The 27,439-nt window shown below is 42.9% G+C and overlaps 2 protein-coding genes across 3 annotated transcripts in view; one reads left to right on the top strand and one right to left on the bottom strand.

Moving 5' to 3' along the window:
• The window catches only part of LOC131101618 (transmembrane protein 196), a 54,079-nt gene that overhangs the window by 13,113 nt on the left and 13,527 nt on the right, over positions 1–27,439 (top strand). Inside the window, exons 3-5 of the mRNA XM_058046920.1 lie at positions 9,706–9,930; positions 12,670–12,818; positions 22,560–22,670. The gene's annotated coding sequence lies outside the window, so the exon portion shown is untranslated. The remainder of the gene's footprint in view (positions 1–9,705; positions 9,931–12,669; positions 12,819–22,559; positions 22,671–27,439) is intronic.
• On the bottom strand, positions 732–27,143 carry itgb8 (integrin, beta 8). 2 transcript variants are annotated; one of them, XM_058046911.1, is made up of 17 exons: positions 27,090–27,143; positions 18,581–18,692; positions 16,177–16,262; positions 13,283–13,454; positions 13,095–13,201; positions 12,664–12,803; positions 11,341–11,506; positions 9,670–9,828; positions 9,473–9,568; positions 8,802–8,894; positions 7,431–7,571; positions 5,787–6,201; positions 5,485–5,707; positions 5,301–5,407; positions 4,178–4,285; positions 3,470–3,633; positions 732–3,152 (listed from the first exon to the last, which is right to left on the bottom strand). In XM_058046911.1, exons 1-17 carry the CDS (start codon positions 27,126–27,128, stop codon positions 3,030–3,032), a joined length of 2,451 nt encoding a protein of 816 aa, XP_057902894.1. In that variant the 5' UTR covers positions 27,129–27,143; the 3' UTR covers positions 732–3,029. The 2 variants fall into 2 exon arrangements, with proteins under 2 accessions (XP_057902894.1, XP_057902895.1); XM_058046912.1 differs by lacking the exon at positions 27,090–27,143 and having other exon boundaries at positions 18,173–18,657.

The raw sequence follows: 27,439 nt of genomic DNA, 5'->3' as shown, positions 1-27,439 counted from the left end.
GTACTCCTTATATTAACATATAATCATGTGATTTTACTATGTATATAAAATATAGATATAAGATACAAGATCCTTGCATTGACAGGACACGTATGGAATAGAGTCACATGGTGTGGATTATCTGCATATATGGATCTTATGGATGGCCGATATGCCGATATTGTCCAACTCTCAATTTCCAATACCGATATATGTAACATGACATATCTCCTGTGGTGGAATGAACACATATGTGTTGTAAATATGTGTTAATTCGATACCGATGTCACATTTTTATGCTGATATTATCAATACCGATAATTATCGGATATCCCTTATGGATGTATGAGGCATATCAAGATACGAGGAGTAAAATGTGATGTGATTTCCCTCCTTATACTGATATAAGGAGTGAAATTGTAATTTGTATGTTGTAAGACTAATCTTGCATCCTAAAGCATTTGTTTATTTATCATTATTTATATAGAAAATGTTTGCCATGCAGAACGCCATCATTGAAGTTAGCTTTTATAACATCTATTATGTTAGTTGGGTATTGTTAGTTTAGTTGGCGTCTCCATCTAGTGTTCAAAGTGCTGCATGATGTGGTCAATGAGAGCTAACATTAGCAGCAAAACTAGGCCAAATTGCTATCATTAGCTGACCAGAAAACTTAACTAGTGCGTGTGCTTGTGTTGTGTCTGCGTGAAACCCCGACAAGACAGTTTGAAAACTCTTTTATTGTGAAAAGAAACAATCACAGTTGACATCAAAACTACACAGAAGTGCCGTTGTTACTTCAATGAGATGATTTACTTTATTGCTGATTTTTTTTTTTGTACCGATAAGACAAATAAGCTCAAGTAAAAATAAAATACAATCCAAAATAAATAGTAGTGTAAATGTATGTGATTTTACTCCTTATACTGTTATACAACGAAGGACAATTGGCATCATGTCAAAATAAAATACCGTATAAAATAAATAGTGTTCCTGACTTAACAGAAATAATAAAGCAGCTATTGCTGTAAACGTCATTGCTTCAAAAAAAATCACAAGGACAGGAACCAGAAAGTCATCCAGGAGGTCGAATAGTGCAAGAGGGGTTGCTATAAGTCCGCCTTGGATCTCAGTACCTTTTAGAGCTTAGCTTGTACCGAGGAATCTAAAGTTGTAGCAGATGGTCAACATACAGCAAAAGCGTGCTTCTCTTCTGAGGTCACATGGTATAACGCTCTTCAAAGGAATGCTGCCCCATTTGCATTGGAATTCCAGTGGATTTGTTACTGCACCGTTAATGCCCGATTAATCACTAAAATGTCATTTCAATCCCACCGTCCTGTCATGAAGGGACACTTCAGTAGTATAATGCAACACAAGTGCAAGTCGAAACAGGCTGACGACTTCAAATCACATGAAATGACACTTCCCAGGAACACAACATGATGGAAATTTTTAAAAAATAAGACTAAAATCTACAATGATCATAAAAAATATCCCGAAGCAACACTAACAAAAACAAATTAATCATAAATTAATCCAAAAGTGATAAAGCCCAGGCACTACATGGAAGAAAAAAAAGTCGTACCTAAGCTGACCGCAAGAGGGCAGCCTAAGCCTGAGACATGATATTTGGAGTGTATCAATCACATAAACCAAGGGTGTCTAAACTTTATCCACCGAGGGCCACATACTAAAAAATGAAAGGATGCAAGGGGCCACTTTAATATCTCGTTATGTAGATATGGATATTTCAATGCAAAAAATTGCATTGAAATATATTATTTTAAAAAAGTGATAATATGATAGAGTTGATTCATTCGTTTTCTATACCGCTTATCCTCACGGGAGGTGCTGGAGCCTATCCCAGCTGTCTTCGGGCGAGAGGCGGGGTACACCCTGGACTGGTCGACAGCCAATCACAGGGCACATATAGACAAACAACCATTCACACTCACATTCATACCTATGGACAATTTGGAGTCACCAATTAACCTAGCATGTTTTTTTGCATTTCTGGTCACTTCAACTTTTCCACTTTTAAATCTATTTCTTGTCATTTTGACTTTATTTTCTAAATTTTATTGTTTATTCTCATAATTTTCAATGAAACTAATTTTCCAAAATGTACAGCTTTATTTGTTGTTTTGTCTCTCATAATATTATGACTTTAAAAAATGTATAATATATTATATTTATTATTCATTCATTCATTTTCTACCGCTTTTCCTCACGAGGGTCGCGGGGGGTGCTGGAGCATATCCCAGCTGTCTTCGGGCGTAAGGCGGGGTACACCCTGGACTGGTCGCCAGCCAATCACAGGGCACATATAGACAAACAACCATTCACACTCACATTCATACCTATGGATAATTTGGAGTCGCCAATTAACCTAGCATGTTTTTGGAATGTGGGAGGAAGCCGGAGTACCCGGAGAAAACCCACGCATGCACGGGGAGAACATGCAAACTCCACACAGAGATGCCCGAGGGTGGAATTGAACCCTGGTTTCCTAGCTGTGAGGTCTGTGCGCTAACCCCTAGAGCACCGTGCCGCCCATATTTATTATTATATATATTTATTTATTATATTACATATATATTATGGCATTATTCTCCTGAAATTCACATTTTTCACAAACTTTTTTCTCTTAATATTTTGTCTTTATTCTTGGAAAATTACTGCTGATTTTTCTCTCCTTTCCTTTTAAATTATATTTTTAGAATGGGCTGCAGGCCGATTAAAAAAAAAAAAATACAGCAAATGGACCCCGGGCCGCACTTTAGACACCCCTGATTAAACCTAAATAGACTACAATAACATTATGAGCAGACTCCCAGTTCAAACACTCATCCAAACATTCGAGTGGAAATGACTGCACTTGTGCTGCTTGTGCTCTTTGTTTCAAACCCGTTTCCACAATACTGGCCTTTTCAGTCCCAAGTCATGGTTTTATGATTCTGTGGAAGTGTTGGAAGCATCAGACTCGCCACATAAAATAGAGCTCAACTCTAAATTAGAGTGTCCTTGCATCTGATCCCACCTACATATCACTGCCAGGGGTCACCGAGGGGCATCTTGACGTGAACGGTCATCTCCACTGAATGGTCGGGTGGTCGGTCTCTCCTGTAGGTTACCGTCTTCTCATTGCTCGTAGGGATGTAGGATAACTCCTGAAGAGTGATGGGAATAAGCAGTCATGCAAAAGTCAACCTCATGACCCCAATTTTGACCCCTGTTTTCAAGACTCTTTTTGACGAAACCAGTCTAGTCCAGTTATTGCCTGCTATTTGAGAAGCACCGGATAACGAAATTGCGAACCATATTGGGAGTCAAAGCTCTTACCCAAACAAAACAGATCCCCTCCCCCGCCATTAGTCTCTGCGGTTCTGTAAATTCCACTACATCCCATCACTGTTGACTAAAGTAGGGAAATGTAAAACACATCTGTATGTCTGTTTGTGTGTTATGGGTCATTTTTAGTGTTAACCTTGCTGGTGCAGAGATAGTCTCCATCCTTAGTGGCGCCCTCTGGTGACCAGCCTCTTTTCTGGAGCAGCAGCCTGGACACTGCAACCACCACCAGTCCGCACAGAACAGTCAGTGCACACACGCTTAGGAAGGTCCCAATCACCCGGCCTCTACTGGCACACTCTGTGGACACACACACACATGTAATGTTAAGACACTATAGCTAAGTAAGAAATGCTAAGACACAGCGATCCCAATGGTTAGCTGCGTATCTGCTGACGGGACCATGTGTACATGACAGCCTCATGGCTCAAAACAAAGAGCCCAAAGACATTTCGTAACAGTGTTGCCATGGAGACCTGGCTCCTGTGGCACCCGGGAGGAGTAGGCGTCAGCAGGAAGAGAGTGTCCCGTCGGGTTGACGGGATAAGGGGCGATGGGGGGGGTTGGAGAAAATGCACAATGAGCAGTTTTGTTCCAAAACTCAGATGGGGGATGAACTGTAACACTTGTGATGTGCAGCGTGTGTGAAAGTGTAACTTTGAGTGTGTGTATTTCTAACTGTGTGTGTGTGTAAAGTGGAGAAGGAGAACTTGGGGGGGAAATGAAAAATGCAGCTGCGACACTGACAGCGGTCTTGCTGACTCAAATACACCAGGGTGCAGTTGACCTGCAATGGTAGCAGTACTGGGAGGATGGTGTCTGTTGTCCTGGATGACCACCGTACCTGCTCTGGTGCTGATGTGGAGCTGGTCCAGTCCGGGCTCTGAGCTTGTTTGAAACCAATAGCGACAGTTGTCACCACTGATGTACATACAGTGAAGCCACTTCCGTCCTGCTTAAGAGAAAAGATTATAACTTAATTCCCATAATATTTTGACTTAAAATAACATAACTCAACATAACCTTTTCCACAACGTAATTTTCAGAAAAAATACAACTTTATTCATTGTTTGTTTCCCGTAATATTACTTTTAGAAAAATAATTTTGGGTTCAAATCTCCGCTTGGGAATCTGTACGTGGAGTCTACCCGTGTGTGTGTGTGTTTTTTCCGCGTTCTCCGGTTTCCTCCCACATTCCAAAAAAATGTTTGCTTAATTGGCGACTCCTAATTGTCTATATGTGCCCTGTAATTGGCTGGCCACCAGTCCAGGCTGTACCCCGCCTCTCGCCCGAAGACAGCTGGGATAGGCTCCAGCACCCCCGCGACCCTCGTGAGGATAAGCGGCAGAAAATGAATGAATGAATGAATGAATGGTATCAAAGTATTAAGAAGGACTGAGGGCTGCATGGCGGAGAGTGGTTAGCGCGCAGGCTTCACAGCTAGGAGACCAGAGTTCAATTCCACCGTCGGCCATCTCTGTGTAGAGTTTGCATGTTCCCCCCGTGCATCCGTGGGTTTCCTCCCACATTCCAAAAACATGCTAGGTTAATTGGCGACTCCAAATTGTCCATAGGTATGAATGTGAGTGTGAATGGTTGTTTGTCTATATGTGCCCTGTGATTGGCTGGCGACCAGTCCAGGGTGTACCCCACCTCTCTTCCCAAAGACAGCTGGGATAGGCTCCAGCATACCCGCAACCGTATTGAGGATAAGCGGCGTAGAAAATAGACAAATGGATTTCAAGTTTATGCTACTAAAATTATCATTGTAGTCATACAGCTGGAATAGGTGCGGATTCTGGAAGCTCTCGGAAGCTTTCTGTGCAATATAGCTCTAGGAGGCTACAACTCAATACAAAGGGCTGAAAAATGAGCATAATGGGTCCCCATTCTCCTGCTACCAACAGGGTGGACTTGCTGGTAATATCCCCCCCCCCCACTGATAGGGAATGAGGTTGGTCCGTACCTGATAGCATAGCATTGATGTAGATGACCTCTGATTCACAAGTGTGGTTGCAATGCCTCGCCTCATTTTCTTTGAGACCACGAGACACGTGACAGTCCACACACTTCCTGAACGAGACATTAAAAAAAAACAAAAGTTTAATGAAAAATATAATGTTTACAAAAAAAATTAAACGGACAGTTACCAGTTTGATTGACAGCTGCTTTGACAGGCAGGACATCTCTCACAGAAGTCTCCGGAGTATCCCTGGTCGTCACACACACACTGGCCGCACACACACTTGCCCCGCCCACTGCACAGCGAGCCATCAGGAGACTGGCAGGTTGCTGTGGAGACGCCACAACTGCAGCTATCCCCTGTCCAGCCATCCTCACACACACACTCGCCCGAGACACACACACCCCTTCCTGACAGGAACACAAAGAAAGAAAACGTTTTATATTCTTCATCCTATTAATAAGCATAGTACCTTTTTAAAAAACGTACCCCCACACAGCAGTCCGCCATTATAAGAGCAGGAGAAGTCATCCATCTGGCAGTATTTCCCGTAAACGGTGCCAAGTCTACCCTGCTCACACACACACCTCCCACATTCACACACTCCACGGCCACTACAGTCCACATCGGAGCCATCCGCTCGACAGTTCCACTTTGATTCATTGATAACAAGCCCCTGATGCGGCCTCCGCTCCAGACCGGCGCCATCTGCAGTCCCTCCTGTACACGCCGACTCGTCGCTGTCATGACATCTTCCTGTTGACCCACAACTGCAGTGACATTTAGAGTGGACGCTGACAGTGGTGGATTCATTGTAGCCCACAGGGCGAATCATCACTTTAATCTCTTCGTCTGCAACGTGATCAGGACAGGAGCGCAGGCCAACCGTAACGTTGAAGTAGACCTGCAAAAAAACAGGAAGTTAAAAGGACAATTAGAATTTATGTGGTGCGAGAAAAAGGATTTGGACTCTGGAGTATTTGGCAGTGATGCTCATATCCCTCAAAAGGAAACTTTGAATTCATTCATTCATTTTCTACCACTTTTTTTTTTTACGAGGGTCGCGGGGGGTGCTGGAGCCTATGCCAGCTGTCTTTGGGCGAGAGGCGGGGTACACCCTGGACTGGTCGCCAGGCAATCATATATTTACATTATATAATTCATATCGACAAACAACCATTCACAGAGCTATTATTGCACAGAAAGCTTCCGAGATCTTCCAGAATCCACACCTATTCCAGCTACAATGATAATTTTAGTTGCATGAACTTGAAATCCATTCGTCTATTTTCTACACTGCTTATCCTCACTAGGGTTGCAGGTATGCTGGAGCCTATCCCAGCTGTCTTTGGGCGAGAGGCGGGGTAGCCAATCACAGGGCACATATAGACAAACAACCATTCACACTCACATTCATACCTATGGACAATTTGGAGTCGTCAATTAACCTAGCATGTTTTTGGAATGTGGGAGGAAACCGGAGTACCCGGAGAAAGCCCACACATGCACGGGGAGAACATGTAAACTCCACACAGAGATGCCCGAGGGTGGAATTGAACCCTGGTCTCCTAGCCGTGAGGTCTGCGCGCTAACCACTAGACCGCCGTGCCGCCCGAAACTTTGAATTGTTGACATTAAATTGTATGGAAATGTGTTTATTTCATCTTTATCTTGATGCAGATAAAGATTCGTTTCATCCAAGCGTAGATTAAAGGGCTAAACTTCAGTGATGAAGTGAGAGGCGTGGAAAGCGAAAGGATAAAAAGTCCTTGCTTAGGCTAAAGGAATGCAAATATTTGTGTGTGTGTGTGTGTTATAAATACAACAAAATGCTGTAGGAGGAGGTAGAAAAATGACAGCCTATTTCCGAAAATAAATGCTCCATATTACAAGAAGTAATGAGTTTACAACAAAGAAGTCATGGAATCACATGGGAGTCTTTTGCATGAAACACAGCCTTTAGCCTAATCCGCTCAACTCAGATTATTTTCCCAATCTTTCATGATGTGCGCGCGTGTGTGTGTGTGTGTGCATGTGTTTGTGGTGGCCAAACTAATCCAATACAAGTAAATAAGGCTGACAAAATTGTGTGGCTCCATTCTACTTCAATGGTTTATTTGTTAGAGACGTTACCGTCTGGTTGGGCTGCACCCCTGAGCAGCTCTGGTTTGTAGCAGTGGACCCGTTGGGACAGATGGGGGAGACAGACGTCCAGTACCTGCTGAATGCCTTGTCGTCCACTGACACAGACAATGCCACCTCTGCCAAAAAGCTCTATAAATAGAGACCTTGGATTTAGACCAGTGGTGTCATCTTTCAAAGAACATTTTACTAACAGAACTTAATTCATCACACAGCGACTTAAAACTCAAAATGTGTATACTGTATACAAATATTCAAACATGTCACAATATGACATTCATTGGGGTGCTGCAGTGACATCAGCTTCCTTTTTGATTTGGGCCCTGCATTAAGGGACCACCTTTTAAATGTTTTTTTCCACATAAAACTCGTATTGGTACATGTTTCTATATTTCTGAGGTATAACATTTGAGTGTTAGTTGCTGTGTGATGAGTTTAATGTTGTTTGCAAGAAGAAATCATGAGCTCCTGCAATTTCCAATGGTTTGACAAGCCCGTCATCACTTTATTCATAGCTCATGATTGGTTCCTGACAAATACGTAAATAGCTGATTGGTCCTCATGGACTCCTTTTAAATGTTTTTTTCCCACATAAAACTCGTATTGGTACATGTTTCTATATTTCTGAGGTATAACATTTGAGTGTTAGTTGCTGTGTGATGAGTTTAATGTTGTTTGCAAGAAGAAATCATGAGCTCCTGCAATTTCCAATGGCTTGACAAGGCCGTCATGAGTTTATTCATAGCTCATGATTGGTTCCTGACAAATAAACAGCTGATTGGTCCTCATGGACTCCTGTGCCACTTTATGACGTGGACACATGCAGTTTTAGAATGGGTAAAGTTGATTCCAGACCCCTGAAGTAGACCATGAAAGTGAGTTCTGACTGCGTTGTGTTCATGGGAATCCAGAAAGTGAAAGAATTGTCACTATAAAGTTGCAATATGTCCTCAGAATGCCCTCATTGTTGTGTGTGTGTGTGTGTGTGTGTGTTTCTCCCCCAAATGCAGGAGGTTTATGGGAAATTGGAGGTGGAGCCAAAAATAGAATCTTTGTTTTCCTACATGGTCGGGACACCTAGTTTACAAGAAGGGGGTCTGATGGCTGTTACAATACGAGCTTCTGTTCAGACTCAGCTATGTGTGTGTGTGTGTGTGTGTGCACCCAGATCTGTAGATTCGGACGCTTCTAGAAGCAAACAATGGAGCGCTGTGCTGCATGCAAGATTATAGCCGTAGACTGCAGCCAAGCGAATGAACAAACCTCTATAGTCACACATGCTCACACACCGCACACTCTTTTCCAGCTTCCCTATCCTTCTGTTATGATTGCACATTTGGACACGGAGAATACCCCTGATACCTTATATGCATCCACCACGAGGTCAATAAGGTTTGGAGACTGGAAGAAGCCGATCTTCCCCAAGTAGGAAGCTGGCAGCAAATGCACCAACTCCTAAAAAAAACAACAACAAAACGCTTATTTTCTATGAATATACTGTATGTACCATACCATATGCAAAGTGACATTGCATTATGAAAGCAAGAGCTTGGAAAGTATTATGTGAGTTGTTTTTATGAGGCAAGGGACACATGAACAGTCTGTACTGTTGTAAACTTACATAGCATTTTCCCCCCCTTAGAGGTAAGCACTTTGCACTCATTCACCTATTGACTAATGATGGTGAAGGCGACCATACAAGCAGCCATACAATGATGCAACAGTAAGGGGTCCGGTATCGGTATGTTTGAGGACACTATATTGAGTGTAGAGTTGGAAATGTACCCCGTAGGGCTAATAATTGGATTGTGAAGGGAGCTCTTTGTACATTCTTCAGGGCCAATGAGGTACAGGTATATATGGTCCCAAGCTGTAAGCATGGTACTGTATTGACACAAATATAAGACGACACTGAATGTAAGATGTAAGGACAACAAGAAGGTGTTCCATTAAGAATTTCTGTATTGCAAAAACAGGCCACTGTCTGTCATAAGGACGGATCAATACATCTTGATTGGTGTTGAAGACATTACCTCATACCACTGGAACTGTTGTTTCTCCACAGCAAATATGGAGTGAATATGGTTTTCCAGCAGTTTTTCAGACAACTGTCCCAGACTTGGATGGTCCTATGAATAAACACCAAGAGAGCCGCATCAGATTGCATTGTCTTGTGTACAAAATATTTAGTGTTGTTCCTGTTTGCCCCCTCCTCCCCCCCAGCACTCGCCATCCTGGTGCTTCCAGTGTATATGTTGTTTTCCAGGTGACACAAGCCGTCATGGGGAACGACGATACCCGCCAGTCGGCTGTCCAAAGCGAGGTGTGACGGCTGGTCGGTCATCAGGAGCAACAAACGTTTGGCCTCTGGACGCCAACCCACGGCTTTCTGAGAGAGGGACACAGTTGTTGGTGTTTACAGGACTGGAACAGAACGACTAATGGAACTTTGTGGAGGCCTTGGGAGTGAAAGAACACATGGACATTTCAGGTCAGGATCTGACGTTTTTTTTTTTTACAACTTTGTTAATGCTGGACTAGAAAATTTCTCAGTGACTAATAGAAGCAGATATCCGAAATGTTAGGTCTTGATTAGTGACTAAGTCACAGTTTGGACACATGTTCCCATGCAATTGGATGAGAAGGTGTGTCCAAACCTCTGACTTTATGTTTGGGGTCTTGAGAATTATACAGGCGAATCATCAAGCGGTCTCCCTAAGAAAGTCTAAGTTTTTCTACCCATCACTAAGGAGATACAGCCATGAAAACAAATTATCATAATTAGCACGCGGTCGAGTGGTTAGCGCGCAGACCTCACAGCTAGGAGGACCAGGTTTCGATTCCACCCTCGGCCATCTCTCTGTGGAGTTTGCATGCGTGGGTTTTCTCCGGTTTCCTCCCACATTCCAAAAACATGCTAGGTTAATTGGCGACTCCAAATTGTCCATAGGTATGAATGTGAGTGTGAATGGTTGTTTGTCTATATGTGCCCTGTGATTGGCTGGCCACCAGTCCAGGGTGTACCCCGCCTCTCGCCCAAAGACAGCTGGGATAGGCTCCAGCACCCGGTAGAAAATGAATGAATGAATGAATGAAGATAATGGTTTCTACTTCTATATGATCTGGTCGTAATGCAGTTTTTATCATTACACAGAAACTGAGGCAATTTTCCCATAGACTCTCAAGGAAAACAAGTTCTGCCACGAGTCACAAAGCTCACCCATTTATGTCTGTGTCATCGACTGTGGGAGAAAAAGGGGGTCTGTGTGTTTATATTTAAGGAAAGTCAGCGAGCTAATAAGATAGGCATGACATAATGGAGAGTCTATTTCTGGAGCCGTCAGCGCTGCGCGGTGTTTCCTTGCAGTCTGGTTACTCAAGGACCCCTGCATGGCATGACTCACAGCCCTCCTGCAGTCATCGTATGAGCTACTGCCACTGCGTCTGTGTGTGTGTGTCTGTGTGTGTGTGCGGTGAGCCAAGCTGGGGTATTATTACTAAGTGGGATTCCAGTGGAACTATCCAACGCTGAGTCAGAATGCCACTATTGTCCCACAATAAAAGCCTCCCTAACCAGTGATATGGTAGGTCCCAAGTCATACTCTCTGAACTGCAAAAATAGTACGTCACAAAAGTGAACGCATGTCGAGTATGTGGTCTGACCGGCTGACCCCCTTCACCACTTCAACCTCTGCCGCAATACTGGCAGCACTGATGCGTCTATATTCCAAACAACCTCTGGAAATGACACTGAGCATGTGCACTCGAGTGTTCTGAGTGGAAGCTGTCCTGTTTAAAAACTTCATCCTGGCAATGCTAAACATCAGGATTTCAACCCCTTTAACATTTCATGAAAATATCCTTGCAAGAATACATTGCTCCTTTTTCGTATTTGACCTACCTGGCACTCAGCAGCTTGCAGCATCGCATCCAGCCCTCCCTCGGGTGTATCCATGTTACCGGAGATGCGCTGGCGCTTGATCACGCGTGTGAACTCGCTCATATTCCCGGTCATGCTCAAGACGTGGTGGAACCCATGGGCGGGACGGCAGCGGATCTCATAATCACTGGTGAGAAAGGCCCCAAAAAAAACCACAGTTATTGATTGCTGCGTTCATATTAAAAAGGCTCCATTAGAAAGTCATTCTGAGTAACACACAGCAAATTCTGGATCATTCATTCATTCATTCATTTTCTACCGCTGTTCCTCACGAGGGTCGCGGGGGTGCTGGAGCCTATCCCAGCTGTCTTCGGGCGAGAGGCGGGGTACACCCTGGACTGGTCGCCAGCCAATCACAGGGTTCATATAGACAAACAACCATTCACAGAGCTATTATTGCACAGAAAGCTTCTGAGATCTTCCAGAATCTACACCTATTCCAGCTGTATGACTACAATGATAATTTTAGTAGCATGAACTTGAAATCCATTCGTCTATTTTCTACACCGCTTATCCTCACTCTGGTTGCGGGTATGCTGGAGCCTATCCCAGCTGTCTTTGGGCGAGAGGCGGGGTAGCCAATCACAGGGCACATATAGACAAACAACCATTCACACTCACATTCATACCTATGGACAATTTGGAGTCGCCAATTAACCTAGCATGTTTTTGGAATGTGGGGGGAAACCGGAGTACCCGGAGAAAACCCACGCATGCACGGGGAGAACATGCAAACTCCACACAGAGATGGCCGAGGGTGGAATCGAACCCTGGTCTCCTAGCTGTGAGGTCTGCGTGCTAACCACTCGACCGCCGTGCCGCCCAAATTCTGTATCATCTCATCCAACAAATTCTGTATCATCTCATCCAAAAATGTAATTAAGTGAATGGATAAGAATGAAAGCAAAATGCTGGATGATCACTCCTCTCATGAGTTCACGTCTTAATTGTGCTTCCCACACTTCTCAGCGTCTTCTCATCATGCAGATATTTCTTTTAAGTGCAGATTTAACGCCTTTCTTCTTGATTAAACTCCCAGTCAGGGTTAACACAGGCTTGTCCTGAATCATCCCTTAGTTATTTTAGACTGCTGCGTGGGGGATTTCCCACGAGGCATCAATTCCCCCCCCCCCCTCCCTCCATCTCCATCGCAGCACATTCATTTTATATGATACCAGCTTGTCTTTATATTTCTTATTATCAGCGAATCAGAACAACATTTAATGGACTTGCATTGTCTGTTCTGATGTTGTAATGTTATTTTATCATGCTTCTGTTTCCAACCTGCAGGGGTTGTTGATCTTGGTGGGATGCACGTTGATGTAAGGCGACACCGGCTTGTCCACAAAGGAACCGAACCCGAGCCAAAGGTCTGAGGAGTGCTCCTTCATACGCAGAGACAGCGCTACGCCCACCGTCTTCAGCTGGATGAGGAAAATGTGAGTAAAGAAATGCATACGTAAAGATTTATTTACGTCCTTTAACACTTACGTCGCTTCATAAGCCATTCGGTTTAATCATTACCCGCCTTAGTTTAAGTCCCAGCAACACTGAATGTATAAGTGAGGCCTTTGAATTGATCAAAGATGTAAAAAATATTCATGCTGAAAGGATCAGACATCTTTTAGCAAAGCAATTAGGAGTTCTTATATGGAGGCACTAATTATTCTTAATCACTTGCCTCACCCCTGCCGTGTATTCCTAAGTCCACTTACATGATCCAGGTTTTCTTGCATAGATGCGGATACATCCACCAGATAGTAAAGATCCACTGGATAACGTGGCAGCTGCTTCACAGCCACAATAAAGCTGGCCTCCGAACCTGCCGCACACACCGTTCACCTTTTTAAGCTTCAAACCACTTATCCGTTATCCGTTATTTCACGGAGATGTCGCCAAATACCTGCTGTGAGCGTGATGCTGATGTCTTGCGGCGACACTTGTGTGCTACTGGTGGTGGCGTTGACCTCCACTTTGACCTTTGAGCGTTCTGTGAACTCGGGCCCGCAGCCTTTTCTGAGCAAGTTCACTTGGAGGTCGCAGCGGTGGCTCGAAGCCGCACCATCCAGAAAATCCTGAAGGTCACACACAAGTAGGATATTATATATACTGTATATATACTGTATATTACAGTTATAGACTGTTATTGTGGTCAACCTATGCAATAGTCATGCTGTCTACTGTGAGGTGGATGAATCATAAATGCTCACTAGCACAGATTTGTCAACAATTATTATAATATATAATATAATAATATATATATATATATATATCGTTGGCAATTTCACTGCTGTGTTATTGTGCAATGACAATAAAGAAAGTCTAACCTCTAACCTCTAACCAATATCTGATAGGTAAGGGGGCAGATTTGAAATACTAGAAAAACTGATAATATTTATTCATGACACTGAACGTGAAACGCTCACCCGACAGCACCCCCCCCTCACTAAGATTCAACTTTCATCAGTAAAAAAATTAGTTTCTACCTTTTTCCATTCTATAGTAATCAGCAGTAGAACATAGGTAAGTTTCAGCAAAAAAACCCCAAATACTATACATTGGAAGCATAACTTTGACACAATTTTAGCCGTATATATTTCCCCAAAATGTCTAAACAATGATGCCATAACGTGTATAAATAAGTATAACACCATGAACCATTTACAATTTTCACATTTGCAACTAACCCGTTTTTTCGAGAGTTAAAATGTCCTTTCATTGCATAACCTTCGTAAAACACGGCAAGATGCCTGGTTGCTGTATTTCAATGCAAGAGATGCAGGCCGAGTTCTTATAAAATGCACTTCTGCAACCTTGTGGTCATTTTTTTGGCTTAAAGAAGCATCAAATGTGCTCTCTTCTATTGTGGAGTTGCATCATCACCTCTCGTGCAAAAGAGCGTAAAAGATGTATAAATACATCTTTGGTAGCAAACAAGTTAAATATAGTGACAAATAAACAAAGCATTCATACCGGTGATAACAATCATGATGATTGGACACCATGTGATTTTCAGATATCAACATCATAATGTTTAAATCACTTGGGAGTAATTTGCCCCCCCAAACAATAGTCTAGCTTCTCCTTGCAGCTGGTGTTTAAGATTTGAGGCGCTTCCCACGCTAATTAACGTGTGTGATGGCAAAGGACACAAACGGAAACAATCATTTCCAAACTTCCTGTACTTTGTCAATATTATCCGTGCAGCAGAGATTAAACAGCACTTCAATCATGAAACCATTTTACAGGACGCAATTACAGTTAATCTCACAACCACTTAATAAAAAAACATGATATTTATGGGTTCATGGGTTTTAACTTCATTCATTCATTTTCTACTGCTTTTTCCTCACGAGCGTCGCGGGGGGGGGGGGTCGCTGGAGCCTACCCCAGCTGTCTTTTGGCGAGAGGCGGGGTACACCCTGGACTGGTGGCCAGCCAATCACAGGGCACATATAGACAAACAACCATTCACACTCACATTCATACCTATGGACAATTTGGAGTCGCTAATTAATTAACCTAGCATGTTTTTGGAATGTGGGAGGCAACCGGAGTGGGTTTTAACTTCTACATAATTTCTTGGAATATAATTGTGTCCACCACAACAGTCATCTGACCTTACAAAGCTGCAGCGTCATGCCATGTAGCTTTCGAGTGGATTAGTGACCTTTGCTCCTTCCGTCAGTAAGAGACTCATATAAAAAAAAAAATCCAGCGCAATGCTTTCCAGTGAATATTAACATGGCTTGTCATTTATTGCTATTTATTATCTATTGTTAATTATAGCGCGCAGACCTCACAGCTAGGAGACCAGGGTTCAATTCCAAAGACAGCTGGGATAGGCTCCAGCACCTCCCCCGACCCTCGTGAGGAAAAAGCGGTAGAAAATGAATGAATCAATGTCAAAACGGACGTCACGGCGGTCGAGTGGTTAGCGCACAGACCTCACAGCCAGGAGACCAGGGTTCAATTCCACCCTTTGCCATCTTTGTGTGGAGTTTGCATGTTCTCCCCGTGCATGCGTGGGTTTTCTCCGGGTACTCCGGTTTCCTCCCACATTCCAAAAACATGCTAGGTTAATTGGCGACTCCAAATTGTCCATAGGTATGAATGTGAGTGTGAATGGTTGTTTGTCTATATGTGCCCTGTGATTGGCTGGCCACCAGTCCAGGGTGTACCCCGCCTCTCACCCAAAGACAGCTGGGATAGGCTCCAGCACCCCCGCGACCCTCGTGAGGAAAAAGCGGTAGAAAATGAATGAATGTTATTTATGACCGCAAGCCAAACCGCATCCCAATGACAGAGTGACTTTCCGGCTCAGTCACTGGAAATGTGCCTACTCTGTACAAACAAGTTGTACCTGTGTACAATGATGAAGATTCACGTGACAGGAAAGCACCTGAAACCTTAAAACAGCCACATGTTGACAGTTTAGTCTATAGCGTGCGTGTCGATGTGTTAGTTCCCAAATAGTCCGCTGTGTGTGTTTGGCGGTTTAATACTTCCTCTCAGCCGGGCAGTGATCCTGGGTGGATCATTTATAAGAACGAACTCCCAAGCGGATGCACAGAATGTCAGGCAGCGGTGACTAGACTAAACATATGGGTCAACTGTGGCTTTGCCTTTGCCCTTTGCTGCTGCTTGGGGAAAGAATAGAAACCGGAATGGAAACATTCACACCTCCACATCATGCTCACATGTGTGGATGGTATAAAAGCAGCAATAAAGTGTATATCATTTAAGGAATGCTGCTGAATGTCTGTCATATTTCTTATAAGTGGACACATTCCATACCTCCTTGAAGCACCAGGAACACTGCGGTCCACGTCTGAGACACTCTGCGCAAGATGTAATCATAGGAGATGAGCACACGCTGTCGCCTAGAGGGACAGACGGTGACAAAAGAAGGCGAAGCATATATTATAGCGACTGTCAACACTTACAGTATAGCTACAGCGAGTCAATTAAAGCAGCATTTGGATGATGACAGCACACCTTTGCATCCACTCCAGTATGCGTCAGGGTGTGGAAAAGCAGTTAAATTGTGGGAACAGGTGCTTGCCCCACGAGTACACACTCACACACTCACTCACTCACTCACACACACACCCATGGCATGAGTCAATCAGTGAATGCTATGCGCACTCACGTATTGAAGGAGCAGATTCTGCGATCGCTGAGTCTCACAAGAACTATTTATGCAGTCGTAATATATCACGGCTGACTAAAGGTGGCATTAATGATTCATGGAGATGATTTATCTGCTGAAATCACATATTTCAAGGGGTAGTTTTGCAGTGGGCCTCCAGGCTGAGAGTGAAAAATGTAGGCCAGAGAATTGCTGCAGGTTCTGGATGCCACTGAAATGCCTTTCTAGTCCAATTAGCTCTTTTTATGAAACTTTTAAACAAACAATAACCACGATCAATTACTTTTTATGTGTGTCAGGGTTGTACTTTATTCATTCATTCATTCATTTTCTACAGCTTATCCTCACGAGTGTCGTGGGGGGTGCTGGAGCCTATCCCAGCTGTCTTCGGGCGAGAGGCAGGGTACACCCTGGACTGATCGCCAGCCAATCACAGGGTACATATAGACAAACAACCATTCACACTAATAATTCATACCTATGGACAATTTGGAGTCGCCAATTAACCTAGCATGTTTTTGGAATGTGGGAGGAAACCGGAACACACAGAGAAAACACACGCACTCATGAGTAGACTCCATGTACAGATTCCCAAGCGTAGATTTGACCCCATGTCCTCTCAATCTCCTGACTGTGTGGCCTACATGCTAACCACTCACCACCGTGCATTTAAAAAGTTAAAAGAATTCATGAAAAAATAATTATTTTTCTAAAAGTAATATTACGAGAAACAATCAAACAATGAATAAAGTTGTAATTTTTGCAAACTCCACACAGAGATGGCCGAGGGTGGAATTGAACTCGGGTCTCCTAGCTGTGAGGCCTGTGCGCTAACCACTAGTCAGCCGTGCAGCCCAGTTGTACTTTTTATTTTTATTTAAATTGCTATGATTATTTTGCCACCAGTCCAGGGTGTACCGTGCCTCTCGCCCAAAGTCAGCTGGGATAGACTCCAGCATACCCGTACGAGTGACGATAAGCGGCTGAATGTTTGAATTGATGAATGTTTATTTGGGGATAATGGATATATGAATAATACATAACTAATACAACTAAGGGCGGCACGGCGGTTGAGTGGTTAGCGCGCAGACCTCACAGCGAGGAGACCAGGGTTCAATTCCACCTTCGGCCATCTCTGTGTGGAGTTTGCATGTTCTCCCCGTGCATGTGTGGGTTTTCTCCGGGTACTCCGGTTTCCTCCCACATTCCAAAAACATGCTAGGTTAATTGGCGACTCCAAATTGTCCATAGGTATGAATGTGAGTGTGAATGGTTGTTTGTCTATATGTGCCCTGTGATTGGCTCCAGGGTGTACCCCGCCTCTCGCCCAAAGACAGCTGGGATAGGCTCCAGCAACCCCCGCGACCCTCATGAGGAAAAGCGGTAGAAAATGAATGAATGAATAATATTATCACATTAAAATGTTATAATAATATGGTGATAGTGTAAAAAATGGTAAGGAAATGCATTATAAGATGGAAGAGTTTCTATACTGTACTACCCCATCGTCATCGTTAAAGACCCCCCCCCCCCCCTTCCCCCATGTGGGTCAAAGTGATGCTATCCAGGAACAACGCCAAACATAATGTAGGTTAATTGCAAGGATATGATATAATTGTCCCCTAATGAGGCTGCACTCACCCGGACGAGAGGCTTCTGCGTTGAGAGTCGCTAGGAAGCAGAGCAGGAGACACAGAGGGACGCTGCCATATGTTAATGGGCAGGAAGTCATATTATCCACGCCGGGTGGGAGACCGGACCGAGCGAGGAGGCTGTGCCGGAGTCACTGCTGCAGCCGCTGAGGGAAGCTCAGAGTCCGGGGACCGTGCGTCCGCCGACTCGCCAACAAAAGCCGGTAATGGCGCACCGATCCGCGGAGCATTGTTCCCTCACCCAATAACCCTCTAATCCCGGGGAGGCATTCACATCCCTCCGGTTCCAATCAGCTTAGAGGCGCGCTCCCCCTGCACCACCACCGGGAGGGCAGGTGAAGAAATGTGTTTTATGCCCCCACCCCCTCCCCATCGAGTTCCACGCAGTCTGACTCACTCAATAGTCTGGACCGAGCCGAGCCTGAGATCCACTGACCCAAGGAAGTGTCCGTCTCTGTGCACCAGCATGGTGACTGAACAGGCTGCACAGTCAGGGAGTTATAGACCGACTCAGGTAGGCGGTGCCATGGCAACCAGAGAGAGAGAGAAAGAGGGAGAGAAAGAGAGAGCGAGGGTTACTAGTATAAAAAAAAACTATGTATACACAAGAACTAAAATAGTCACTTTTCAAATTAATTGTAGCTTTAATATTGCTCTCTTATTGTTGTTTCTGAATATATTCAGCCATTTCAAATATACTTTGGTCTCAATATGTTTTCAGTGCGAAAGTAGATTCAAAACAGTAGTATTATTTAAATATAAATTAAATAAAATGTTGCCCTTTTTTGATACACAGAATAAATGTGCCCCGTTATGTGTGTGTATGTATATATATATATATATATATTTTTTTTTTTTTTTTGCTTTTTTTATATCAGGCGGCACGGCGATCTAGTGGTTAGCACACAGACCTCACAGCTAGGAGACCAGGGTTCAATTCCACCCTCGGCCATCTCTGTGTGGAGTTTGCATGTTCTCCCCGTGCATGCGTGGGTTTTCTCCGGGTACTCCGGTTTCCTCCCACATTCCAAAAACATGCTAGGTTAATTGGCGACTCCAAATTGTCCATAGGTATGAATGTGAGTGTGAATGGTTGTTTGTCTATATGTGCCCTGTGATTGGCTGGTGACCAGTCCAGGGTGTACCCCGCCTCTCGCCCGAAGACAGCTGGGATAGGCTCCAGCACCCCCACGACCCTCGTGAGGAAAAAATGGTGGAAAATGAATGAATGAATGAATGAATGTTTTTATATCTCTAGAATGTACAGAAAGGAGAAGCATAAGCATTGTGGATTCATTCATTTATTCATTTTCTATACCGCTCATCCTCATGAGGGTCCTCGGGGTATGCTGGAGCCTATCCCAGCTGTCTTTGGACAAGAGGCGGGGTACACCCTGGACTGGTCGCCAGCCAATCACAGGGCACATATAGACAAACAACCATTCACACTCACATTCATACCTATGGACAATTTGGAGTCGCCAATTAACCTAGCATGTTTTTGGAATGTAGGAGGAAACTGGAATACCCGGCGAAAACTCACACACGTATGGGAAGAACATGCAAACCTGATTCGAACCCGATTTCCTGGTTGGGTGGCCCGTATTTAAATAATGTATTGTTAATTTTTCTTAACATTTTTTGTACGAAATGAGGCCATGAACTTGCCAAACTGACTTCTAAGTGAGAATACATGTACTTGTCTGTGTTAAGCCCAGTTGTAGTGGGGTGCACTTCAGTTGAACTATGGCCTTGAATTAAACACTGATGTTTATATTGCTTCTTCTGGGAGCCATTTAACAGCACTGAGCGCTCCTGTGTGTGTGAGGATGTGTGTGGATGTTGGGGTTGCAGAGTGGAGTGGGTGGGGGTCAATAATAGCAGAGCTCTTGTGAAGGAGTTCACATGCTGGTGCTGAGGCAGGAGGAGGAGGAGGAGTATTTTTGGGTCTATTGTGCACAGATTCCAATGACATGGAGTAACCTTCACCGGCTGCTCCGCTGAGCCAAAAATGTCCTAAACAAGCAGGAGAACAGCAGCTGTGCACGGACAAAAAGACACAAACCCCAGTCCCCCCCGTCTTTGGCATGATGGGATGCATGTATTCCATTGAAGCCCACCAGATAAAACAACCATGTTGGGATTGGCTCTCAACCCAAACTGTGTTTGCGAGTGTGCCAACGCTGCTGATCAATACTCGGCTTTCACAAGAACCTTATCTGATCTGTTTGACCCAGTGTGCTGTTCACACGGCAGAAGCTTTGCGCATATTCATTCATTCATTAGCATAATTTGTCAAACAGGAATTTCAGGGTGGGGGTGTCATACGTACATCCCCCCTCTACTCGCTCTCCTTGCAGTCACTCTCAATTATGGTAATGATGCTAAACACATTCCACACTGCTTTCTAACGGTGCCATTATTTGATAACAGCCTATAGTAAAAGATGGGATTTTTGCAGGGATGTGCATGCCGGGCCACTAGTTGGCGATGTCACTTTGGTACAAGCAAGTATATTTGCAAATATTTATTTAGACTTTTTTAAATGGCCCTGAGCACATTCTAAAAATAGAGGTTAAACAGGAAAATGAAATATACAGCAAAAATGGGGAGAAAGTAGCACAATCTTAGAAGAATAGTCTAAATATTAGAAGATAATATGCTGAAAAAAAGTTACTTTACAACAATAAAGTCATAAAATAAACAAAAAATATATATTTAAGAAGCATAAAGTTAAAATATCAAAGCCTTTTTGTAAAAGAAAAGAATATAATGTACATAACATTTGGAAAATTAGGCAGGAAAAAGATCATAGCTATTATGAGAATGAAATAAAAATAGTATGGGATAAAGTCATAATATTCTGAGGGAAAAAATTCACAGGACTATAGCTGAAAAATGTGTTTAAAATATTTTAATGAAAGCAAAATTATTTATTTTGTATAAGTTTTATAAGTTTTTTATTTAAAAAAAAAAAAGGAAAAAGTACAATGTAATGATAGTACACATTGTCATCTATAACCTATAACACAAAGCTTCAGATGGAGCCTGTTTTCTTTTTAAAATACATATATATATTAGCGATGTCTGATATTGGCATTTTTGCCCGAAAACAGATATGCCGATATTGTCCAACTCTCAATTTCCGATACTGATACCGATATGTGTAACACTGCATATCTTCTGTGATGGACTGAACACTTATGTGTTGTATACAGCATTTTTAAAATATCGGTTGTCATGATCGGGAAAAGAATCTGATACCAATATCAACCGATATCGCATTTTATGCGTATATCGGGACGATAATTTTTGAAATATTGGTTGTCATGATCAGGAAAAGAATCTGATACCAATATCAACCGATATCGCCTTTTATGCGTATATCGGGGCGATAATTTTTTAAATATTGGTTGCCATGATTGGAAAAATAATCTGATACCAATATCAACTGATATCGCATTTTATGCATATATCGGGACGATAATTTTTTAAATATTGGTTGTCATGATCAAGAAAAGAATCTGATACCAATATCAACCGATATCGCATTTTATGCATATATCGCATTTTATGCGTATATCGGGAAGATAATTTTTTAAATATTGGTTGTCATGATCAAGAAAAGAATCTGATACCAATATCAACCGATATCGCATTTTATGCGTATATCGGGACGATATTTTTTTAAATATTGGTTGTCATGATCGGGAAAAGAATCTGATACCAATATCAACCGATATCGCATTTTATGCGGATATCGGGCCGATAATTATCGCACATCTCTTGCATCCCTTGTCGTGTTGGTTGTCGGAAACAATAATGTTTGCAAAACGACATCATTTCAACTGTTTCAAGTTAAGTTTAAAAAAACAAATCCCAGATTCCAAGCCCCACTCATAAACCTCTTCTGCAGCCTGATGGTGTTTGTCCTTACTGAAAATATGGATCTGTTCTCCGCTCCACAAACTTGATAATGGGTTCTTGTGTAAACACACCCCTGGCCTTGTCAATACTGGCCAACATCAGCGAGTTAGAGGTTGGTCCTTGTCATAATGATGACACAAAACACTCTTCCCTTTTAAATCCCCCCCGCCTCCTCCTTCTCTAGCTTCCCAACCCCCCTCCGATGTCGTCGACTTCCCCCGGGTTTGTTTGTGTTAGCAGTCGGCTAAGCTTTCGCTCACGCTGGTCTGGTCTCATCACTCTCCAATCACATACACACACACACACACACACACGGGAGGAAGCGTCCACATTTTGACGCACTGCTCCCCCTGCTAACACCTGCCCGCCTTTTCTCTTCCAAATCCCCCATTCAGAGTTGACTCCTCACTGATTTTCTCTCTCAACTATCTCCCACGCTCTCCTTTCAGCAGCAAAGTGGATCCAGTGATGGGAGGAGGTCAGAGGTGAAACGGGAGCTTATCAGGGTTGCCCCGATCAAGCGCAGAGAATACCAGCAAACCCAACACAAGATGAGCATGGTGAGTGGTTTTTACCAGGAAGAGTGAACCAACACAAGACATTACAGATTTCCACCAATCTGGAACCATCCACACCCTGAGTCATTATACGGCACCCGTATATCGGTTTCGGCGATACTGCCCCTAAATGGGATTCATTCATTCATTCATTTTCTACCGCTTTTCCTCACGAGGGTCGCGGGGGTGCTGGAGCCTATCCCAGCTGTCTTCGACTGGCTGTTCGCCAGCCAATCACAGGACACATATAGACAAACAACCATTCACACTCACATTCATACCTATGGACAATTTGGAGTCGCCATTTAACCTAGCATGTTTTTGGAATGTGGGAGGAAACCGGAGTACCCGGAGAAAACCCACGCATGCAAGAGATGGCCGAGGGTAGGAATTGAACCCTGGTCTCCTAGCTGTGAGGTCTGCGCGCTAACCACTCGTCCGCCGTACCACCCCTATATGGGATTGATACCAAAATTTGTAGTGTTGCCCACCTCTATTGCTGACGAACAAACACAAATACAATCTGTAATTACTTGTGTTTAATTTAGTTTAATTTAGTTGAGGTCTGAACTGAAGTGTCAGGGCCAGCAAAACCTTCTCTGCTGGCCTAAAGACGATCAGCAGCACTGATCTATATTTAAAATCTAATTTTTTTTATGCCCATCAGCATTTTGTTGTGTTTCATGTATTGTTTTTGTCCAATCAGATTTTATCTTTGATGTGTTGCTATGTTCATGTAATCTGCCCCGGGGCCTTCAGAATCAGACGTGCAGGCCCATGTCCGTCAAACACTCAGATTTCAGATTCACCTCAGCTGGTTGATGTTTGAAGGCCTATTCCCTAACATTCAAAGTTACCAGTGTGCTTGAACACATCATTAGATGAAAACAACAGTTCTGTTCCGACGCAAAGAAAGAAGACAAACACAGAGTTGTTTATCGTTCTATGTGTGTTATATGAACAAATAAGTGAGCTTATATTTTTAGGAGGAATATCCAATATTATTGGCCTGATATTGGTGTACAAATATGATATCGGTAGATATCGACATTGTTTTTTTTGATGACAATGAAAACCAATTTTAGTGTTGCTGCTAGCTTGTCCATCTTACTCAGTAGAGATTTCACGTTTGCCATAATAATAGATTATCGATTGATATCGGTACTTTATAAATATTTTAGCCTGTTTTGCCACTTCCAGTATACTGGAAGTCTTGCAGACCAGTGCTTATGAGTGAGTGTAATAATAATAATTTTGGATGTTTTGGTCATGTTGCTATAAATATTAATGTTGTAGTGTAGCCTTTTGTAGTTGTTGTATTGGAAGTTTAAGGGTTAAGTGGATTTGTTGCTTTACTAACAATGGTATTTTGTAACGCCACTCATTATTATATAGCGGTTTTGTATGTTGGAAGTACTGCTAAAACAACATATCCAGCTGTGGTTCAACTTCTGCATAGCACGTTGACGTAAAAATCCCATTTCAATGCAGTCCTTATGTAAAAAATCTCAATGCACGAGGGGGATTTTTTTTTAAGTGATCCTGGGAACCGTATTGTTGTTGTCGTGCACACACACACACAAGCACATTGTCGAGTGTTTGGCTTACAGTCACTTCATTATTTTGAATGTCACTGTGGGAACATTTTGTGAACTTGAAACCAAATGAAGGTCATCTCAGAATAACTTATTCGTTTGAATTTTGTCTGCATTCTCACTGTAGATTCTCGCTGATGTTTTCAAGACCTGGTACCTTTTTGACTGACTCAAACAAGTTGAGTTGATAGCAGTTAATGTGTGGTCTATCAACTGCAGAAGGTGTTAAAAGGCAGCTCGAATCTGACGCGAGTTCCTGAAGGCTTCATTTGCACACTTTATTGGCCCCCTGAATGTATGCTCTGTATCTGCACATTGTGTCAATACAGAAATGTGCACAAAATACCATTAAGGTGAATATATATATATATATGTGCAATAAAATCCACAGCTGCTAGGTGAAAATCATTGCTCTTTTCCGAGCAACGGAGAACTAAAATGCACCGTAAATACCTCAGGGTGTTATTGCTGTTTAGTTCTGCATTAATACTCATAAAAAGTGTCCACCTGTTCCTCTAAAATTCCAATTTGTCACACCCCTGTTCCTCTTTAACTACATTTAAACCCCAATAAAATAGAGTAGTACGTCCGCTCTTGAAGAGTTTTCATGGTTATTTTGCACCGACTGTCTTGATATTGTTTATACAAGTGTTTTTTTCCACTTTAAAAGCCACGTGTTTACTATAGCAAAAAATAGTCCAGGCTACCTCCTCAACTTCCTGAATCTTTCTCTTCCCTGTAGACAGCAGTCAAGTGTCAAGGTTAATACAGGAATATGATACATTATTATTTCACCGGCTCATTCTGTGGTGCCATGGAATGATGTTAAGGTGACTTTAAATGTAGTTCACAACAGGGAAAAAACACATTTGTGTTTTTTTTGTGTGGTTGAAATGGCCATTTAAATGTCCATAAACATCCGCTCCGTGTACACAACCGAGGAAAACCCAGCGTCTGCTGCCAAGTCAGGGCTGACTTGTGTGTTCGCTATCTGTGGTGTTGCGGCCAAAAGTATTCACGGCAAAAAAAAAACAATCCTGCACTTCATGCAACCACGATCATGACTTTAAGATGCTGCAATACCACAGTTACCAGTGTTTTTTTTTTGTTTTTACAAACTTTTAGCCCATAGGGAATGTAATTTCAGTCCGCATATAACAATAATTGCAACTTCATTCTTTATTCTTTATATTGTTACTATAAAGAATTAAAGAATTAATGTTGATATGGATGCTGTATGGTATCATGTACCCAGAAAAATTATTACGTTTGATTAATGTTCATGTTAAAGGTTAAATAACTGTTAATAGTTATCCTCCCTATACGCGTGGAAGTGGTAAGTTTTTGGCTATTTTAGTTTAAAGGAAATAACTTGAAGGCTACCATTTAGGTCGCTAGATCTCTAGTTTGCGAGTTAGCATGTGTCTCAAGACCCTGCAGTTGCGCAATATGTTGTAAATAAAAAGAGTATAAATGTGACTATAGTCGTGTTTTTTCACAGATATGCTGGAGCCTATCCCGGCTGATTTTGGGCGACCCTGGACTGGGTTTTGTTACTAATATTGGGAAAATTATTCTCTATATCAACTCATTCAATCCCAGCCATTTTTCTCAAGCCATCCCTTTTGCTACCGGCCTTTTTTGATGATTTTGACTGATTTTTCAAGGCACAAAGAATATTGTGATCTTGGGCTACGTAGACATCTTTTATCAGGAAAAAATGTTTTTACCATTTCCGTTTTTTAGTAATCAGCAGTAGAACATAGGCACGTTTCAGCAAAATATCGGTTCTCAACAATGGCTTTTTGTGAAAAGCATAACTTTCACTTTAACACAAATTTAGCCATATATACAGGATGTAGTCAAAATGTCATATACAATGTCATAATACAAACAATGCTTGTTCGTTCATTCATTCATTTTCTGCCGCTTTTCCTCATGAGGGTCGCGGGGGTGCTGGAGCCTATCCCAGCTGTCTTCGGGCGAGAGGCGGGGTACACCCTGGACTGGTCGCCAGCCAATCACAGGGCACATATAGACAAACAACCATTCACATTCATACCTATGGACAATTTGGAGTCGCCAATTAACCTAGCATGTTTTTGGAATGTGGGAGGAAACCGGAGTACCCGGAGAAAACCCACGCATGCACGGGGAGAACATGCAAACTCCACACAGAGATGGCCGAGGGTGGAATTGAACCCTGGTCTCCTAGCTGTGAGGTCTGCGCGCTAACCACTCGGCTGCCGTGCCGCCCAACAATGCTTGTTTTACATAAAAATAGCCTTTTTTAAACAAATATCACACCATAACTATTCACAATTTCCACATTTGCAGCCAAACTATGTGCGTGCACGCATTTGCATGCGTGTGTGCATGCGTTGAAATTTCCCCTCAATGCGTAACCTCCTTTGTTCAACATAGCGAGATGCCTTTTCACTTCCTGGTTGCTCTGCAGCTCAAGCCGAGTTCTTATAAAATGCATCTCTGCCACCTTGTGGTCATTTTTTTTGCTTAAAACTGCATCTATTGTAGAGTTGCACCTCCCATGCAAAAAAAAACATCAAATATGTATAAACACATCTTTTGGAACGAGCAGTCGGGTTGAATAAATACATCTTTGATAGCGAATGAGTTGATTGCTACTACCCCCAGCCACCCCAGCTTTACAGTAATAGTTTTTACGCACTTTCCTGTGAGACTTGCTTTGAGATGATGCAAGCACTGACAAGTAATTCCTGTCCTTGAACAGTTCAGCATGAAATGAAAGCATGGAATCCCTGAAGAGATGGCTCCCATAACCCTCCTCATGCCCATTTTCACTCACCAGGGAGCATTGGAGAGTCCCTGAAATTCTCAGCCACATCCTGGGTGCCAGCTGCTGTGAAGTGTAATTCTGTCAAGGCCAAACAGAGCTGTGCGGCTGTGTGAAAGAAAATGAAAGTGAGACCGAAAGGTCACCAGTCTGTGGTTCTAAGGCCTAAATAAATGTCTGTAATCAGGGGGGGAAATACAGTTGGACTACAGCAGGGAGGAGTAACACTGATATACCATCATGTGGTTAGTGGTTTGGGCTATAGTGTACACAAAAAACAAGCGCACTCAAACGCACTGTGATTGTGTGTTTTAACATGACCTGGCAGTTATGCGGAAATCGGCTCTGATTCTCATATAAAC

Source organism: Doryrhamphus excisus, chromosome 14 (genome assembly GCF_030265055.1).
Source record: "Doryrhamphus excisus isolate RoL2022-K1 chromosome 14, RoL_Dexc_1.0, whole genome shotgun sequence".
NCBI lineage: Eukaryota > Metazoa > Chordata > Actinopteri > Syngnathiformes > Syngnathidae > Doryrhamphus > Doryrhamphus excisus.
This window is presented reverse-complemented; position numbering and strand designations above follow the sequence as displayed.

What these genes read in the sequence shown, in the direction of transcription:
- itgb8 (XM_058046911.1), bottom strand. Translation starts at nt 27,128, where the DNA reads ATGTGGCTGAGAATTTCAGGGACTCTCCAATGCTCCCTG. An exon ending in CAGCATCACGCTCACAGCAG is followed by an intron (nt 13,202 to 13,282) that starts GTATTTGGCGAC and finishes TGTGTGCGGCAG; the next exon opens with GTTCGGAGGCCAGCTTTATT. An exon ending in TGGCGGACTGCTGTGTGGGG is followed by an intron (nt 5,708 to 5,786) that starts GTACGTTTTTTA and finishes TGTTCCTGTCAG; the next exon opens with GAAGGGGTGTGTGTGTCTCG.